Below are 19034 nucleotides of genomic sequence, written 5' to 3' on the forward strand. Positions count from 1 at the left end.
GGGCTCTCATCTCCTGGGAGTGTGCACTTTCTCAGGTGCTCAGAGGTCTGATTACATCTGTGCTGCCTCCAAGCCTGCAAGCCAGCATTTCTGCTCTGTTGGTTTTGTGCATTTTCAGTATTCCTTGAGGCAGCTTCTAACTACATTGAGCTACTTGCCTGAATTGTCCAAGTTATTTTCAAGGTATTAATTCTCTTTTTGTTAGTGCTTCCGGCACAAAGGTCATTGGGTTCTGAATTATTTGCTTCCCTATTTCCCCAGAAACCTTATAATCTTTAGTGTATAATTCTACAGAACACACTATTCTCAGGAATACATATTTTACATTATAGTAGAAAGGTCTGTCTACTTAAATTGCTACTGATTTATCAACATGCTTGATAATTATCATAATTCCCATTAATTTTGCTCAGTTTAAACCATCTCCTTTGCCAAACTAGTCATATTTATCTGTGCTCCTAAGAATTTTAGAAATTGCACATTTAAGATTGCTCAGTAATTTTCCAAAAAGATATAGACTATCTGGGCCAGAAGGAGTTTATTCCAGGCAAGGTCAGATAAAATTCACTCTTTGCTCTCTTTTTGTATGTAAGCAAATAATTCATTCATTAAACACCATCTGGGCTAAAGACTTGACTTTCAAGGGTCAAAAAAACAAGAATCCACAATACTAAGGAAAATGAGAATTCCAGGTAAAGAAAAGAGCAGGCCACACCCAGGAGCTTATTAGAGAGGCCAATATTGTGACCACATGGTCAGCCCAGGATGAACACTTTGGAAAGCTAGGTCCTCTGAGAGCGGGATGAAGACTGATTCGGTCTAGCCTGAAATCCCAACACAGCTTCCACCCAAGACAATTTTTCATAGATTAAACAAAACAAAACAAAAGAGAACTGTGTTTATTTCAATCTTTGGCTTTTTGAAAACTTTGTCTCAACCTTCCAAAAGATTGCCCATCTTAAGGAAAATGAAGTGACTCAATATATTTAATCTCAGTCTAAATTGGAAGTTATTAAAACCTTACTATTAGACCTTATAGAGTTTTAGAGAAAACGATTCTATTCTCCATAACATTAATTGGTTTATTGCCATTTCCATTTAGGAAACCAAGACAAAAGAGATTAGGGAAACCACTACCACCACCACCACCACCACTAAGGATATACGGTTGCTACATGGTCTGCTACTTGAGTTTTAGTCTGAACTTGAACTAGGGTCACTTAGGCCCACAGATGCAGAAAATATTGAACAACTAATCTTTAAAGATTCTTTAAAGACCTCTAAACCTTTGGCTGGCTCCTAAGGCAGATCTCAGCTCAAATATCACTTCCTTTAAAGAGTATTTCTTTGGGGCACCTGGGTGGCTCAGTCAGTTAAACATCCAACTCTTGATATCAGCTCAGGTCTTGATCTCAGGGTTATGAGTTCAAGCCCTGCATTGGGCTCCACACTTGGCATGGAGCCTACTTAAAAATAAATAAATAAATAAATAAATTAATTAATTAATTAAATAAAAAGAAAAAAGAGGCTTTCCTAAACCACCTAATCTAAGAAGATACCCTGAATCATATCACAAAACAGTACAATATCACGCTATTTTCTTTTCAATACTTACTCTCTGATATTTTCTTGCATGATTACACACTTTTTATCTGCCTTCCCCTACTAGAATTGAAACTCTATGCACACAAAGACTTTCTATCTTGGTTATACTGTAAACAAACCTAAGAACAGTGTGTGACTTTTAAAAAGCCTGTAAATATTTGGCAAGTGAAAAAATACTCAGAAAATGATAAAACTCTTAAGATTCCCTTTCTTGTGGTACAACTTTAGGGCTTATTTTTCAAAAATTCATCCTTAATCTAAGATTTCAAATTTTTAATTAACTACATTTCTGGAGCAGGTAGGAAACAAACAGGAAAACATATCTGGCCAAGGCACCACACACAGACAAAAATGCAGTAAGCACTATGTTTGCCCACAACAGAACCCCTGAGATGGGTTTCCCAACGAGAGGTACTCTTTTCATTTAGTCTAATCACTTGCTTCAGCTGGTTCCCGAAGTCCTGCGCCCTTTCTGTTGTAAACTAATCTTATATGCCAGGATAGAAAGACAGGACAAGAGAACAATGCAATCAAAACTGAATACCTGGAGCCAGATAAGATTGTTATTAGAATAACAGCAACCACTATCTATGAGTTAGCTACTATGTGCCACAGTCCAGGCACTGTACAATTAGCAGTTCTTTGTAAATATACCTTCATCGATGTCAGGAGGTAATCCGCCCACAAACACCTTGCGAGAATATCGTTCCACTCTTTCTCCATTCTGGTGAGTGAAGCAGTGAGGTGAACCCAGGCCACTATGAAGAGGTTGATCCCCACGGCCATCATCCAAGAATCCATCTTCCATTGGAAACAGTGAAGACTGACCTGGAATAGAAAGCAGGAAAAAAAGCTAACAACAAATGTTCCTTGCCATTGCTGATCTTACACAAGAAACAAGGAAAACAGCAGATTCAATAAAATGGCTTTTATTTTTCTCACTGAATAGCGAATCACTTAGATATGCTCTTGAATTCCCATCACTTTGAAGTCTTAGTGGAGTCAGAGAGAAAGTACACGGTTAAATAGAAGGCTGCTCAACTATCCCCCTGGGATCCAGAAACTTCAGTGAGGTGAAACGGAAGTACAGGAGGAGGGAGCACTCTTTTGAAAGCTGTTGGCAGTAGACTGCATTGCCTTGGCAGGGCCCCAGGGCCACAGGCAGCCTAGACATGTACACTAAGGATTAGATTCGACTATCAGATGCTAGATCACTTAAATTTTTTTAAAACACAAAATAATATAGCCTACCCAATTTCCTCTAAGACTGTCCTTAAAATGAACAAGTCCATTTTTAAAGTGAGCACTCATCTTGGTTTACCTTAATGGGATATAACCAAAACCCATTGATGGCTGTTATCCAACTTCACTGCCTAGTATTAAAGAATTTAAGATTTTTAGGCATGCTAAAGATTTATTTTTTTTTTAGTTGAGTAATTAGCAGCTGCCACTAGAGCTATCTAATTCTAAAAAGTCATCATGAAGTTTGCTGTTTGAAAATCCTATCATACAGAATATATAAGCAGAAAAGACCAGAGATGCCAATGTGGTTAATATTATTCCCGTGTTTACCTGACAACAAAATATGAACTTTGGAAATCATAAGCAAAACACGGAGCTACAAAAAACCAGAATCTTTCAAGCACTGTTTCGTCACTTGTCGGGCTGGCCAATTTACTTCTAGGTACTACATAAGGAGTTTGTTAATGGATCCGATAGAAATGTAGGTTCAGTGCTCTTCCTTTACTGAAACATTCCAATGTCTTTGTTGCCACACTTGTCTTCCTTGCAGCTTTCCTAACTAAACCCAAGTAATAGTATATTTATTATGAATTTACCCTACAAAACTCTAGTTATATAATGAAGATAAAAAAGGACTATAAAATTGGAGGTTTTTTCCTAAATAATTTTTAAAAGTCACTTACATTCGAAAGTTGAGCTATTTGACTATCTAATTTACTTGCTTGTAAAAAGGCAAAGCTATGACAGGCGGCAAAAATAAGGTTTATTCAGGCACCTCTAGGAAATGATTCTTTAAAATTCTCTAAAATTTCTAGAGCTTTTTCCCCCAATGTTTGAAATTTACAGGAGTAGTCACTTATTTAGCTAATCTCATTTTAAACCAAATGTATTAGGCTAACCTAGTAGAAAAAAATAGACATAAGGTATTCAAGTATAACTGAGCTTCCAATATAATCAAGTCACACTATATTTTCCTTTTTAAAGATCCTTAATTTTTTTCTTCCAAGAAATTCCTTTCAGAAAAGAAAAAGGTGAAATAAATCTTCAGATATAAGTAAGTTGAGTTTATAATACAGGACATTATTGATTCGAATCCAGATCCTACCATTCTGACTCCTTCAAATTAGAAAGTCTATAATCTTAACTATGACATACAAAGTATGTACGGATCAAAGCTATGTCGCATTTCCCCCTCCCCACCTTCCACACAAGGGTAAGAAATTGAGCAAACTTAGGTCCTCTCCAAATACAACTGGTACGTTCAAAAGTTAGAAACAATAATGTTACCTCTCCTTCGCCCATATGTCCTTGCTGCATGTCAAATGAGAAAAAAAAAACAACCTTTCAAACATTGTCAAAAGAATCAACTGTGATTTCATCTACCAGCTTTTGAACCTGAAAAAAAAAATTGGCTATGTTCCTCATTTCCTAGTAAATGTCTCAAAAACAAGGAATTTGGATGGTGAGAGGTCAATTTAATGCACGCTTTTTTTTTTTTTAAGTTCTTCAAGGACACTGTAAAGCTGTACTGAATTTTACTTGTGGTAAGATAAGTAGTTGGCTGTAACTGTCATGTCACTCAGGATCCAGACTAGTACGACACTCAGGTAATATGTAACATGATCTAAACCAATTCCTACCACACTGATCTTAAATGCTCCCAAAATTCCCTGCTAACTAGCAATTCAGTAAATATTTCAATATTTAATTCATGACTTTTTCACCAGTACAGGATAAACAGCAATTTTACACCATGGCTTTATGATTAATCCCTAATAAAGAAAATCATAACAAATGAAATCTTTAGGCAACTTATAAATTTCCTTTTAGCCAAAGGAAGTTTCTTGTCCCTTGTCAAATTTTCCACCATGTCCCAAATGCTGAAAAGTATAAGGTCTGGCATTTTATTGCCAAGTAGGTTACAGCTAAGAAAAAAAAAAGAAAAGAAAAGAAAAGAAAAAAGAAAAGAAAAGAATATAATATAATATAATATAATATAATATAATATAATATGTATTTCCCTGAATACTTGGGAAATGGTAGTATAAACTTTAAATCAAGAAACTTTTGAGAAAATGTCTTCCCTGAAACAAAACTGGCACTTATAAGCCCAGCTTGTCCAATTACCTTAATCCTATTCAACAAACATTGCTTAAATGCCTGTCTTGCTAGGGACTATGGATAAACAGCACATGGCCCTGACTACAACGGAACTAGCAACCTTAAATGCCAGACAGCCACGTAAGCAAGTAATGACAATGCAGCATACCTATTTTTATTGCTATTGTAGTTATGTGTTAGGTACAACAAGAACAGAGGAGGAGAAGCAAATGGCTCCGATTAAAGAATCAGAGAGGGGGGTGTGGCATTTGAGGAGGAGATGGGATAGCATTTGAGACCTTAAGGAAAAAACAGAGAAAGGGCATTGCAGGCCTGGCAACACAGCAAATAGGGTTGCTATAATGTTCAGGGAAAGATGCCTAGAACAGAAGCATACGGAACAAGCGAGGGCTTGACTAGAGAGAAGTGTTCAAATAGGTAGCTGGGAAAGATTCCTGAGTTAGAAGGTGTAGCACCTTTAAGAAGTCATTATACAGACTGGTCAGGGTTTTCATTCTTAGCCCACTACATAAATGCTCAATATGTATAACTCAGTTATAACTGAGTTGTAACTTGGAAGTACCATGTGCATATTTTCCAAAATGAAATTGTCTTATGCCAAAATACATTTCTTCCATTACTAGATACACTGAATTTCACCAAAGTACTTGAACAAATGGATTAAAACCACATAAAATCTCCCTCAGCTAGGATTTCACTTTGCTAGAGGTCTTAAATTTGGGGTGGGGGGGGGCAGGTATTTTCTCAGTCAACCTGACATAGGCTAAAAAGACAAAGATATCATAAAAACAGATGCTTAAGAACATTCTATTCCTATGACTGCTTCAATGATAAGGGAGTTTGGGAAAATAAATGATTTGAAAATTTTGGTTCTGTCAATCTTAAAAAGTTGATTGATGCTGCTTAGATTTCCAAGAAAAAAGATATTTGGAAAGAACAGAGACTTTTAAAAGCTACAAAATTAACATAAAACTCTCACAGCTTCCATTTATCAAAAATAACTACAGTTTCAGGAATAGTAAGTACTACAGATTAAAGGCAAAAATCAAATCTCAAATTCTTTAAATATGTTCTTTCAAACTTTGATCTTGTACCACATAATTAAGCTGGTTAATCTAAGAGAATTCATGGTTAAATTCTGAAAACTACCTAGAAATGTTTTCCCACATTGAGAGAAAATAAGTTATAGGTGTACAATGCTTACAACCATAAAATCTGCCAAATCAGAAAGGGAAATTAATATAAATTGGTATTAAAAATTAAAAACAATGATATTCTGAAACATAGAAAATGAGAGTGTTTAATTTTTTTACTTCTACTTATTATAATGCTGTTAATAACTATACATTATTTTCAGTGTAGATTTTGACATGACATGTATACAGAAAAGTACACAAAGCGTAAGTACAGAATTCAATGAATTTCTGGTAACATGAACATACCTATGTAATCAGAACCCAGACAGTAACAAAATGGTAAATAGTGCCCCTCACCCTACACGTGAAAGATGTACTAAGCACCTTTTTCCCAACTATTTCAAATTATACTTGGCTTAAGATTATTATGATGCCATACTTGTAACACAGATCTTTACCACTTTACTGAGGAAAATGTCAGACAGATTTTCAATCTCATGATTATCAACTGTTGCATATTATTTGATGGTTCTGAAACATCCAAGGAAGTGGCAAGTTAAAAAAAAATAATTCATTTTAAATATGTTTAAAGAAATCTACATTTCGGAAAACTTCTAGCTAAGTTGGCTGAAATAAACTCTGCCCAGATCTTTCCTTTAATCACCAAAGAGTACACTGTTAAAAAGATTTTTAAAATGCAAGCTGCTATTGAATACAAATCTTCTAGTACCCATAGGATTTAAAATGACTACTATTTATACATTTATCTTTTATTTTTATTTCTTAGTTTTTACTTATAAGGTCCTCGATAACTTCATATTCAGTACTAACATGATTCAAGAATGTTCTAATAGACTGGAAATATTCTAGCTATAAATTTTTATAATTTCTGGATACATGTTGCTATTAGAGCTATTGAAAAGCACTTTATTTTCCCAAAATGTCTTCATAGGATTGCTTACAAATGTCCTATATTCACCATTAAATTCCCTCTAGTAAAACATTTTACTACTCTGGGAGACTAGATTTGCAAAGAAGGTACAGAAAGACTTTTCAAATCTTTTTAAAAAATACATTATATCTATATATATTTCATTATAAAAATGGAGACTTTTTCTTAGAAAATATCATTTTCTCACTTGTTATAACATTTGTTATAATCAAAAAGAAATAAAGTATCCATAACAGCGATACAATCATAAGAAGTAAATACCTAGCATGCAGCCATTTTAAGAGTGGCACATATAGGGGCACCTGGGTGGCTCAGCTGGTTAAGCGACTGCCTTCGGCTCAGGTCATGATCCTGGAGTCCCGGGATCGAGTCCCGCATGGGCTCCCTGCTCAGCAGGGAGTCTGTTTCTCCCTCTGACCCTCCCCCCTCTCATGTGCTCTCTCTCTCTCTCTCTCTCATTCTCTCTCTCAAATAAATAAAACCTTTAAAAAAAACAAAAAAGAGTGGCACATATTCATGTGCTGATATCTAAAGCTCTCTAAGATGTAGTTTCCATGAGTTTTCTATGTGTGTACTGTATGATTCTTATTGTGTACATGTAGAAATAAAGAAAATACAAGCAGGTATGTGGGAATATGCGTAAAATTTTTTTCTAGAAACAACCACAAGAACCTTTAGAGAGAAAAACTGACATGGGGAAAGAAAGAAGGATTTCACTTCTTGATTTACCCCCTTCTGTACTATTTACATTAACTATATTACTACACTTGTTCACAGACCCTTTTTTGTTTTCTTCTTGGTACTTATGTTAAAAACAAACAAATGGTATATTAAAGAAAAACATCCTTTCCTACATGAGAAGACCTAATCATCTTTGTAAAGAAGATGAATAAGATATTACTAGATTTTAGTAGGCAATGAAAGACTGCCCATACTCAGGCTACTCTGGCCCACCTCAGGCCCTCCATCTACCTCTCATTGCCCCCAAGCTGAGAAAGCAGACAGCAATTCTATTTGGAAAAAAACAAGGGGAGAGGGCTCAGATTAAAAGATGTTATCAAATAACTGATTTTTTCAGTAGGACTAAAAAAAAAGTATGTAAGGGAATTACTTAAATTAGTAAATCATTTAAAAAGATGTAAGTCAAAGACTGGAAGCTAAAAGGAATTAATCTGTTAACAAAAGAATAAAGATGATAGAACCAAAAAGCAGACAACCATCATAAAGACCAGGGCATACAATTCAACAAAGATGCAAAGACTCATTTTATTTATTTATTTATTTATTTTTTGTTAAATGATCTTATAAATCAACCCATAATGTAATGGACTGACTCACTGTCACAAAATTATTTTAAATATATGCCTAGTGGTTAAGATTTCATATGTCACATTGGCTTGTGTTTATACTAACTTGGTGGTACAATATTCAAAGAATGTCAATAAGATACAATAAAGATGAGACTAAGATATTATTTGTAAAGAGCTATCTTAGGAAAAAAAGGGCAAAGAATGGGACTCTAGTTTCTCTACGTCCCTAACCTTCAGTTTTTTAAAAATGGAGAGCTGATCAGAGAATAACAAAAGATACCCTATGTATACATGATGACCACACAGTCAGATGTTCAGTAAGTAGTAATTTTTTCCTTTCCGCAAAAGTAAACTCCTGTGTCTATATTCTGAGGTTGCCTTCAATAATTACTCAGCTTTTCATTACTATTCGAAGGCTAACAACTGCAGAGCACTTTAGAATTTACAATATGTTTCCATAGTATCTTTTTTGTGAAGGCATCTGTCAACATCCTCCTTATTGTAGCAACTAGATCCACACTATATACATTTTCAGTAAGTGACTATAATCTACATTTCTCATGGGTAAATTATACCCTCCCCCCCGTTCATAGATTTCTGTGTACCACCCCCAACGTTTAAGCAAACAATCTTCCTCCTTCCAAACCAAAGAACTATAATTAAGAGTTGTTCTATGCTAACCTTTTTTAAAAAGATCTCTTAAGTAATCTCCTCCTCTGGGACAAGCAAATGTTTTAGTGGATGCTTCCAAGGAAGAGACATCCACAGAGAAAAGGAAATACATACATAAATCTGTTAAAACCTAATATATTTTGCTGTCTGCCTGCGGTTTCATTTTTGAAGCAGTTAATCCTATTAACACAATGCCTTTGTGTTATGCCCCACCTAGGAAGGCTAACACAATGGAATGGAAGGTGGGGGGAGAAAGGACCATGCAGGAGCACTTTTATACAGATGTGGTTGGGATTGCATGTTAGTTTTCTCAGGCAGACTAACTTTTCAAGATGGGTAAAGGGAAAATTAACCTTTCAATCTGATGTCTGTCTCAAAACTACACCAAGACATACCAAAGGAATCTGAGGTAAGTCTGGCCCAAGCTTAACACTCCTTTCTGACTTGGCTGAGAAACTGAGTCAGTTTCAGGCTTGTTTTTCATAACCATAAAATGGATGTTCTAACTACATTCCTATTACATAAAATTTACTAGTAAAAGGTATGTGATCTGGGATGAATTGTGTTTCTTCCTCAAAATTCATATGCTAAAGTCCTAACCTCCAGAACCTCAGAGTAGGACTGTATTTGACAACTGGGTCTTTGAAGAGGTAATTAAGGTTAAATGAGGTCATGGAGGTAGGCCCTAATCCAATATGACTGATGTCCTTAAAAGAAGAGATGAGGATACCATTCATGCACAGAGGGAAAATCATGTGAACACAAAGAGAAGACAGCCATCTACAAACCAAGGAGAGAGGCCTCAGAAGAAATGAACCTTGCTGGCACTTTGATCTAAAAACTTCTAACCTCCAGGACCAGAAGCTCTGAGGAAACAAATTTCTGTTTAAGCCACCAGTCTGTGGTACGTAAGGCAGCTCTAGCAAACTAATACAGCATCCAGAAAGTAGCTACGAAGTTTGGTTTTTTTAATACACTTAAAATCCAAGGATTTCCCCCAAGAATGTCCTCTAAAAAAAAAAAAAAAATCTCTACAACTAATAACAGTGATGGATTGAATAATTTCCCCAGAATGTGCACCACAACACTCTTAGCACAGTTATCAATTATTATTTGTTGAATTATACGGGCAGTGTCTTTAAAAGTCATGAGTGGTATATGAAGGTCACTGCGTAGTATAAAAACTGATGATTGAGCATGGCCAAAGGGGAAAAAAAGTAATTTGACCCACTAGATGAGTAAGCTCTTTTTATCTTTGTACATGCAAATCCCAACATTACTCCAATATAAACTGCTGAAGCTGGTAGACTATTCTGAATCTTTTTTTCATTTTATTTATTCAGGATTTAAACCCCACTTCTTTTCCAAAAAGCTTTGGGATTGCTTGAAAATTTCAAAACGAGATATACAATGAAAATCATAGTCGAAATTCAGATGTTCATGTGAAGAGAGTAAACAGTTCTCACATATTTTTATCTAAACAAAGAAATGGCTTTCAACTCAACAGCGGCTTGGAAGAAAAAGCTCTGAAAGTTACAGTTGAGACAAGTAGAGTAGCTATATAAAATCACTTTTCTAAAGGTTTTTAAGCCTGAATAGATTATTTATGGTGGACAGGGAAGAGCAGCTCCTTACAGGTCCCTAAAGTCTTAAAATTGAATAATGAATTAAAGCAACACAATGTACTAGGCTTTTATTTCAGTTTTAAGAAAAGACTGCATAGTAGGAGATACAAAGGGACTGCATTTAAAAATGAATGTAGTAGTTTTTATGTTATTTATTTCAATAATCAGCCAAAGAAAGCATGTTCAACTACAGATGATTTTTACATTCATCTTAATCCCGTTTTGTTTTTTCCTTATAAATTTTCAGCACTAATATTCCTAACCAAAATACTTATGTGTATATTCGCACTAATATTCCTATCCACAAATATTCCCAAACATTCTAATTATTTTAACTATGTAGCAGTTCAACGCTAAGTGATTTACATGCATTTCATCTTCATCACAATTCTGTGAAATGGGTAGTATTTATGAGTCCAAAGGTTATCTTCATTAAATACAAATAGTGCTTTACAGTAGATTTATACGATAGGTACCCCCAAATCATGAATTAAATTGCCAGCAAAGATACTAAAACATCAACACACAAATGAGATTAATTTATCTATAGAAGCAATCCGCCATAGAAGAGGTTTCATAAATTTGACTGAAGAGAATGGGCAATGCCTACATCCACACCAAGGTGACTAAAAACTGTCTTAACATCCCTCCACCCCCACCTTGCTTTAATTTCATGATTTTAAAGTAATCTGCTATAATCTGGACTTTGCTACTGGAGAAAGAGTGACTCTGTCAGTCACCTCCAGCACCTGGTCTACCTAGTTTTATTCCTTATTAAAATGTATAAATTGGTATCTGGTCCTAGCTGGTTGGTTATTAAGAACTAACACTTGATCAAATATGATAAAATCAAGTTCTAGGACCCTCTGAGATGAACACTGGATCTGAGACCATGGCAGTCATAACCCCTCTGGGATTATGCTTAAGGAACCAGCAAGTTCTCCCTCTTTGACAACTCTTTGTTCTTTATCTTCCTGTCTTTCAGTTTGAGACAATATTAACCTCAGCTGGTATACCTTTCTAATAAACACAGTTTCCATGCACGCGACGGCAAAAACCATCCAGTCCCTTTTAGAATCTATGGACAAGTAAAATTTCAAAACAATTATTTGGGGGGAAAATTACCTTTATTTTTCATTGCCAAGTAAGGGTCACAAAAAAATAATCTATTCATAAAAGAAAGGATATTAATGGCAGGGGCAGAGGAGGCAATCTCACAATAACAGACTCTAAAAAAAAAAAATGAAGTGAATTTAGCTTTAAGGAAAACCCATTAGAGAGTCTCACCTCAACAAAGATGGACTCCAGGGGCAACTGATCTAATTTAGCAACTGCATGAGGAAATTGAGACAAAGAAGAGTTGACCACTTTGCCTAAGATCGCACATCAGCATCTCAAATCTTGGGTTCATTGCCATTTCCAGCACACAGACTCGGGAACTCGTTCCACAGGAAAAGCTAAAATCCTGCTATAATGGCAACCCTTATATTATTCCCACTTATCTTGATGCCATTATCACCACTGGGTTTGGTTTTCAGTCTACACACATTTCTAGTGAAATATTATATTTTGGCATTATTTCTGGTAGCTGTAGCATGAAAAGACCAAAGTCTGATGAATAAGTGAGGCTTTTATAAACTGTACAGTCTTCAGAGGATCTGATGTACCCACGGCAACTCTCATAAATCAAATTTCCTTTTAACTTTTCCTGGCTCAACAATCCTACGTTCTACAGAATACTGATGTCAAATACTAACCAAAAGTAGATCCAGTCATAAAAATAATTTTCAATCCTCCATTCACAATATACCATAGACAAGTACAAAGTTTGCTTGTTTGTTTTGGGGGGCTTTTTTTTTTTGGTTTTGTTTTGTTTTTGTAATAATGATGAGAATATAGCTATTTAGCCAAGAACACTTCTTCGAGGTGGTGGGACTTACAACGAGCTTTGACAGATGGAAGGCGTTGTGAACACACAAATTTAAAACCCATATTCAATAGTGAATGAGGAGGAAAGAAGTAAATAAGACTTTTGTATTTTATCCTATTAAACTATAGTAGTACGAAACAGACACTTTTTGATTCTTTAATTCCTTCTACGAGGAGATGCCCCTTCCTTGTGCAATTCAGTCCGCTGCAGCATAGGCACATAAAAGAGAACTCAACGGCACATTGGTAATATTTAGAACCAGAAAGGAGAATTTACCAAAGGCACTGTAAATGTCAATAAAACTTCATTTTTCTTGTTCTCATTAGACAGCAAATAGTGAATGACCTTGTCCTTTACAATGTCAACCCCTGTGCTCTCAGGCTGCTTTTTCTGGTTTCAGATCTCTGATTACCCTCCCTTTCTCCTAGAACATTTTTCTAACTACATGGAAATGGTTTTCATGTTGACATTTCAAAAGTCACTCTACAGAATCTAATGGTAGATTAAACCATTCTTTATGTATAATTATGGGATTCTCATTTATTCTGTCATCAATTTCAAGACAGAGAATAAGTCAGTTCTCAAAGTTTAAAAAAAGTTACTGCTGCAATTTGGAGGAAAAATAATTATTCATTATATAGCTAATAAAGTAATAGCAACTTGCAATTATCATTACAGAACAAACTAATGTCATTTTTCCACTTGTCAAAGCATACCTACTATATTTTCTCATCTAGGACTAACTTGTTTCAGTTCTGTCAACTTCACTAGGGTAAATCAATTATCACTTACCATTAATAAGCAGAGAGCTATCGGATCCTGGATATGAATAGTTTAGACGACCTGAAGGTAAAAGAAGGCCGTTACTAAATTTATTTTTTTCATAGATGGTTTAAATGTATTCAGTAACAAAGCTGAATTAATAGCTTTAATAGGTAAGGTATTTTTAAAAAGCTTTATTATGGGATAAAATTTTGCTGTGCTAATGAACACAATGAGTCAGAGGACATATCAATCAGCATGTTCACAAACATCCAAAAAGGGCAAGTTTGAAAGTGGGAAAATAAAACATCCCTCATATTTAACTATTTGTTCTCTAATTCCCAAACTCCCATACAAAGTAATTTTCTTTATAACATTATATTCTAATAGAAACTCGTAATAATAGTTTTCTTTGCCCCATAAATGTGAAAATGTTTTCATGTGTGTAGTTTTTTTGTTTTTTAAAAATACATAATTAGCAGGAAGATTTCTCTATATAATTCATAACCAAAGTGCCAGACTTATGCCTACATGTATAGACACACTAATGGGTTTAAATTCTCACTTTGGAGGAAAAGTACAGAAAGTAAGAAAAACATATCACTGTACTTACAGGTGACAGAAAGAATCAAAGCACATGGCACAATGCCCAAAGCACAGCAGGTACTCAAAAAATGCTGGGTTAGTTTCCTTCTAATTTTGAAGTGGTTCAAAATCTAGTTTTGAACCTAAAATGGACACCCAAGATGTCCATCAAAAAAGAATTTGTGACAGTACTAAACTTTTTGGAGGATGCAACATCTTTCCAAATTAGTAGCCACAAGTAAAGGGGGAAAATAGCACTGAGATTTCTCCCTTTATCAGGAATTACATTTCTGTTTTGGAAGAGTTTCTACATATTGAGTTGAGGTATCCAAACCACATACCATATACCTATTCTGAGTACCATACCATATGCCTAGCTCTATGCTGTAAGTTATAAAAAATCATTAGGGCAACCTTTTTAAGTCTCCATATTCTACATCTACACCCACCTTCATAAAAATGATGGAAAACCCTCTACAAGTCTTGCTCATTTAGAGAGTGAACAGGAGAATGTGACTGTTAATTATCTACCGTAGTCAGTACTCTTGTAAATTGGGTAGTGTGAGAATCTAAAATTGATTCATAATTATAGACATTCTACTAGGAAACAGCAGCCTAAACTCTAATTCCACAGAATCACAGCAGACTCTCCAAAGCTATGGAAAAAGTGGGGAAGCAGCCGTAAGGCTGAGGCCAGCCTTCCAAGATGCCAGAAAGGCTCTATCTGGTTCCACTGAACAACACTATGGGAACCAGAGCTAATAAGTGGTCCTATCCATCCACCAGCTATATATTTACAACTCTTGAGGAAAAAGGAACTTTAGGCCTCAACTATCCTTCGACTTCTCAAAATTCTGCTTCTTTGAAATAGGCTCTAAAGAACTGAACTCACACTATCAAAAAAGAAAACCATTCTCTATTGCTAATAGCTTTAATTAACCCATATCCAAAGCTTGGGGGTCTGCTATGAAACAGAATCTGAACTTAACAATTTTCCTACTACAATTTAAAACCAAATACAAGGGTTATTAAAAGTTATTAATTAGGTCACTTCAATGTCAGCTTGTTTCTATTTAGAGTGAAGGCAGGGATGGAGATGGGGAAGGAGGCGGCAAAAATTAATTCTGATATTTCAGTTTCTTTCTAAAAATTGGCTCAATTATTTAAGGCGAACACAGAGAGCCAAGCATCCAAATCCAGTGAATTCCATCTGAGCTGCTTTTAACTAGAAACCTGGATCGTATAACCTGTCACAAGCACATTTTTTAAAAGTACAGACTGGAGATACTGGAAGAACATGACCTTAACTGTTACAAAAGTTAGGAGGGGGTGAGTAGTGCTTCCGAACCAGTTAACTCAAAGTAGCAGCTGATTTTCTGGAAGGGAACACACACGTATACATTTTATAGCTGTAACCACCCTCTAGTAAATAAACTAACAGAAGTATCACACATACCATTTTTATTTACCATAAAATATTTTTTTAAGTTGACGTAGGCCAACCCACAAAGTATTTAACTATATTAAACAGAGTTTAAGAGGAAATTCTTTATTTCGGAGAAGACACTCTAATTTTTTTAACGCTAACATTTCCATTGAAACCAGAACTGTTCCATATGAACTAAATGCGCCTCATTTGATGCCAAGAAGGGATAATGAACAATGAGAATCTGAAAGACAAATTACCAAACTGGCTGGCCCAGTTTAAACAAATCAAGTTCCACCTTATCAGAAACTCACCTTTTGCGTACCTCTTTTTAAGGAGAGAGAGATAAGAAGACTATTTCAACTTGACAGACACAAAAATGTCCCTTAATTCAGTTCTCAGAGTTGGCCTCAATGCACCGCTGCTGAAGAGATCCTGCCCTATGCCGCCAAGGTAGGTGACCTTTGATACTTTTTCTGCTCTTCAGACTTCTGAATGCAGTAATTCCACCCTTCAGCTAAGACAATAGGGCACTGAAGAAATCACTGGCAAAGGTCACAGTTCAACTCTGAAAGTGATACTTGTTTTTAATTTTCTAACCTGATCTTGTGAAATGAGTCCTGTCAGGCTGGAATCAATTTTGGCCTCTGAGTAACAAATACACCTGTGACATTTTGTTAACCAATCAGTAAAGCTTTCTATTTCAATTTTTAAAATATAAGCCATGACATTTTTTAAAAAACTTTTTTTTAACTTCATAATGCTTTCTTAACCTGCCTGTCCTATCTTTCTGTGAACTTTTTCTACAATTCCAATATCTAGTCATCCATTCATGCCATCTATTACGGATAACCCGTATCACTTCCTTTCTGGAAATCTTCCGTAAGCTCTCATTATAAGTGTCGTGAGACTTTCAAGTCTTCCTTTCATTCTCCTTGTATACCCTTCATTTCTGCTCTAAGATCCTCTCTGTTCTATGGATGCCAATTTATACAGGCATTTCTGCATTTTCTGTCCCACAGCTAGATCACTGACAGTCCCCTTTCCAGTCTGAGACAGTGCCCTCTTCCTTTGTTCCCAGTGGAGGGTATTTTTCAAATCTTTTTTTTTTTTTTTCCTTCAGATTCACCTCTTTCCAGGGCAACTTTCCCAAAAAGGCAACCCCCTTTTTAGATTAATTCACCAACTTTTCTTTCTAGCTATGTCGCAACAGTCAACCTTCTTAGGTAAATCATTTTAGCTACTAACTTTTTTCTCTCTTTTACCATAATAGCCCCCTTTAAGAATTAGAGCTTTTTTTGTTTTTTTACCTAGGTACCTTGAGTTTCCTTGTTTGAGTACCATGTAAGCACTCAATGAGTTCATTCCACTGAACTTAAAACACCAGCATTTCACAAATGAATAAAGTGAAGTAAAATAAAAATAAACAAGCTATCTGAAGCTGAATATAATCCAGTGTTTGTGGGTTGTTTTTTTTTTTTGATAACTCATCTATCCATAAATATAACCGAAGTTTTGGCACATCTAGAATTGAATTTCTCAAGGGAGAAGGAAGGCTTTGGGATTTCAGGCAAGTGAACCCTATTTGGTGGATAAAATTCAATCTTTGAAGGCTCCTGGTATTGATTGTGTTATAAATATAAAGAAATACTGCCTGATTAGCAGTCCTAATCTTATGACAGGACGTTATGACAGGAAAGTAATAGTCTCTGGAGGCCAGCTGCGGCATTTGGAGCCAGAAGCCTGGCATACATCATGCAGAAGGCATAGACTATATTTGGTGATATGACTCAACCTAGCCAAATATAGGCAACTGATACACTGTGACTCTGGGGAACTACACTACCAAATTCTACAGCCCAGAAAAGATCCGTACTTCAACTAGGCAATTCTATGCCAGGCATTTGCAAGTTGGAGAACCAATATTTACCAACCAGACTAAGAACTGCTCGGGTGAGTAAGTGCCCAAAAGAACACGATGTACTGTCATATTCTGTTAAGACTAAAACTAAAGTAATATAGTCAATGAGATGAAAGGAGGAAGGACTAGAAGGAAATATTCTAATACATTAGAGTATATAAATGTATATATTCTTTTCAAAATTAGAGATAAAGTTATTTTCTAAAATGTAATGCAGATATTATTGCTACTGATGATTCAGCAGGAATTGATATAATAAATGCTGCTATTTCAAATAACAAACACTGAAAAATATCAAATGTTCTACAGAGCTATTAGACTTCATGCTATGACCTCTTTTTCAGTCATACTAGCATTGTTGGTGATGTGTGCAGGCTAAGGAATGATAATACAGAATAACTGCAAGGCTATCCAAAATGCAGCATGCAGTCCTAGAAAGTGACAAGTAATGTGAAATTCTAAGTTAATTTTTTTGATTGACTTACACTATAAAAACTTGGATACTCCAAAGAAAAGGGAAGGGTTTTCGGTGGACACCATTAAGAATTTCTAACAGGAAAAGAAGTATGGGCTTAGGCCCATTTTTAAGGTAGAGCAAAGATTTACACACACCACACACATCCATACATGACCATACACATACATTTGTTGTTGTTTAGCTAGAAGTGTTCCTCCTGCTCCTGTTCCTGCTAATTTTCCTTAGTTCACATTTAAGTCAAAGCTATACAGCCACAAATAATTGTTTAAAGGAGGTGCTGCTCCACCTGCCTTTCTTCATCTGTGGTTTTTACCAACACTGCCTGAGATTTGCAGCAAGATGGCGCTGTGGGGACCTAGACAACACAGAGCAAGGCTCAAGAAATGTGGAATAAATTCAGTTTCCGAATACCAAGTTTTTACTTCTACAGATGCAGAACACATATCAATATGAACTAATAAAATGTGTTCACTGGATCCTATCATTTAATGATATAAAGATAATTATTTTAATAATTTATTCTATTGACCCAAAAATAACTCCCCAAATCAAAACCAGTACCTTATTCTACCTATGATACAACCAACTTCCAGTAAAGATGCTTCCATGCAAAATCACAGAGGAGGAGCTGGCTGGGGCTGACATCAGCTGGAGAATCTTGCCCCTCACCCACTCAAAGAGCCATTTAAATCACACACACAGACACACACACATATAAAAGGTATATACCTTTTAGGCTAAACAATACCCCTCCTCGGGAAAGACGTGGCTTTCAGTTTTTTAAAAGCCAGGGCTTCTTAAAACTTCTTGACTCCTCTTTGTCTATCTCTCCAGGTTCATCTCTCCACACCACCATTCCCCTCTCCCACATTAGGTGGTACGCTAGGAATTCAGAACTACTGGCCCATTAATGTGTACTTCTGGGATCCTCCCTGTCTGGAATGCCCTCCTCTCTTTGTTCCCAATGTCTCACCACTCAAGCCACCACCCTTTTGCCCAGGTACCTTCTATCTCAGGCCTCACATCCTATGGAAAGTCCTCCCTGCCCCAAATCACCTGCTCTGATTCAGACGACCTCATGTGCTCCATACAATACCTTTTGCACTTACTGCACTATATTTAAACTACCTATTTCTAAACTCTCTCTTTCTCTAAGGCAACAGAATCTTTAAGGATAAATTCTGGGTTTTGCATTGCAGAGCTTGGAGCAAAGAGGCTCAATAAATAGCTGTTGAATGAATGAATGAAGCTAAGCCAGCAACTGGTGGC

General features: G+C 35.8%; 1 protein-coding gene across 4 annotated transcripts in view; it reads right to left on the bottom strand.

Moving 5' to 3' along the window:
* Positions 1–19034, bottom strand: part of CPEB4 (cytoplasmic polyadenylation element binding protein 4) — a 61240-nt gene that overhangs the window by 11575 nt on the left and 30631 nt on the right. Inside the window, exons 3-5 of one of the 4 annotated variants that reach the window (XM_073889796.1) lie at positions 13386–13436; positions 4135–4158; positions 2260–2433 (exon numbers count right to left, since the gene is read on the bottom strand). In XM_073889796.1, coding sequence (XP_073745897.1) covers positions 2260–2433; positions 4135–4158; positions 13386–13436 — 249 coding nt within the window. The remainder of the gene's footprint in view (positions 1–2259; positions 2434–4134; positions 4159–13385; positions 13437–19034) is intronic. The other 3 variants (XM_073889800.1, XM_025867019.2, XM_025867021.2) reach the window with 3 other exon arrangements.

This window comes from Callorhinus ursinus, unplaced genomic scaffold, assembly GCF_003265705.2.
Source record: "Callorhinus ursinus isolate GAN/ISIS: 27379988/994484 unplaced genomic scaffold, GSC_fseal_2.0 scaffold3, whole genome shotgun sequence".
Lineage (NCBI taxonomy): Eukaryota > Metazoa > Chordata > Mammalia > Carnivora > Otariidae > Callorhinus > Callorhinus ursinus.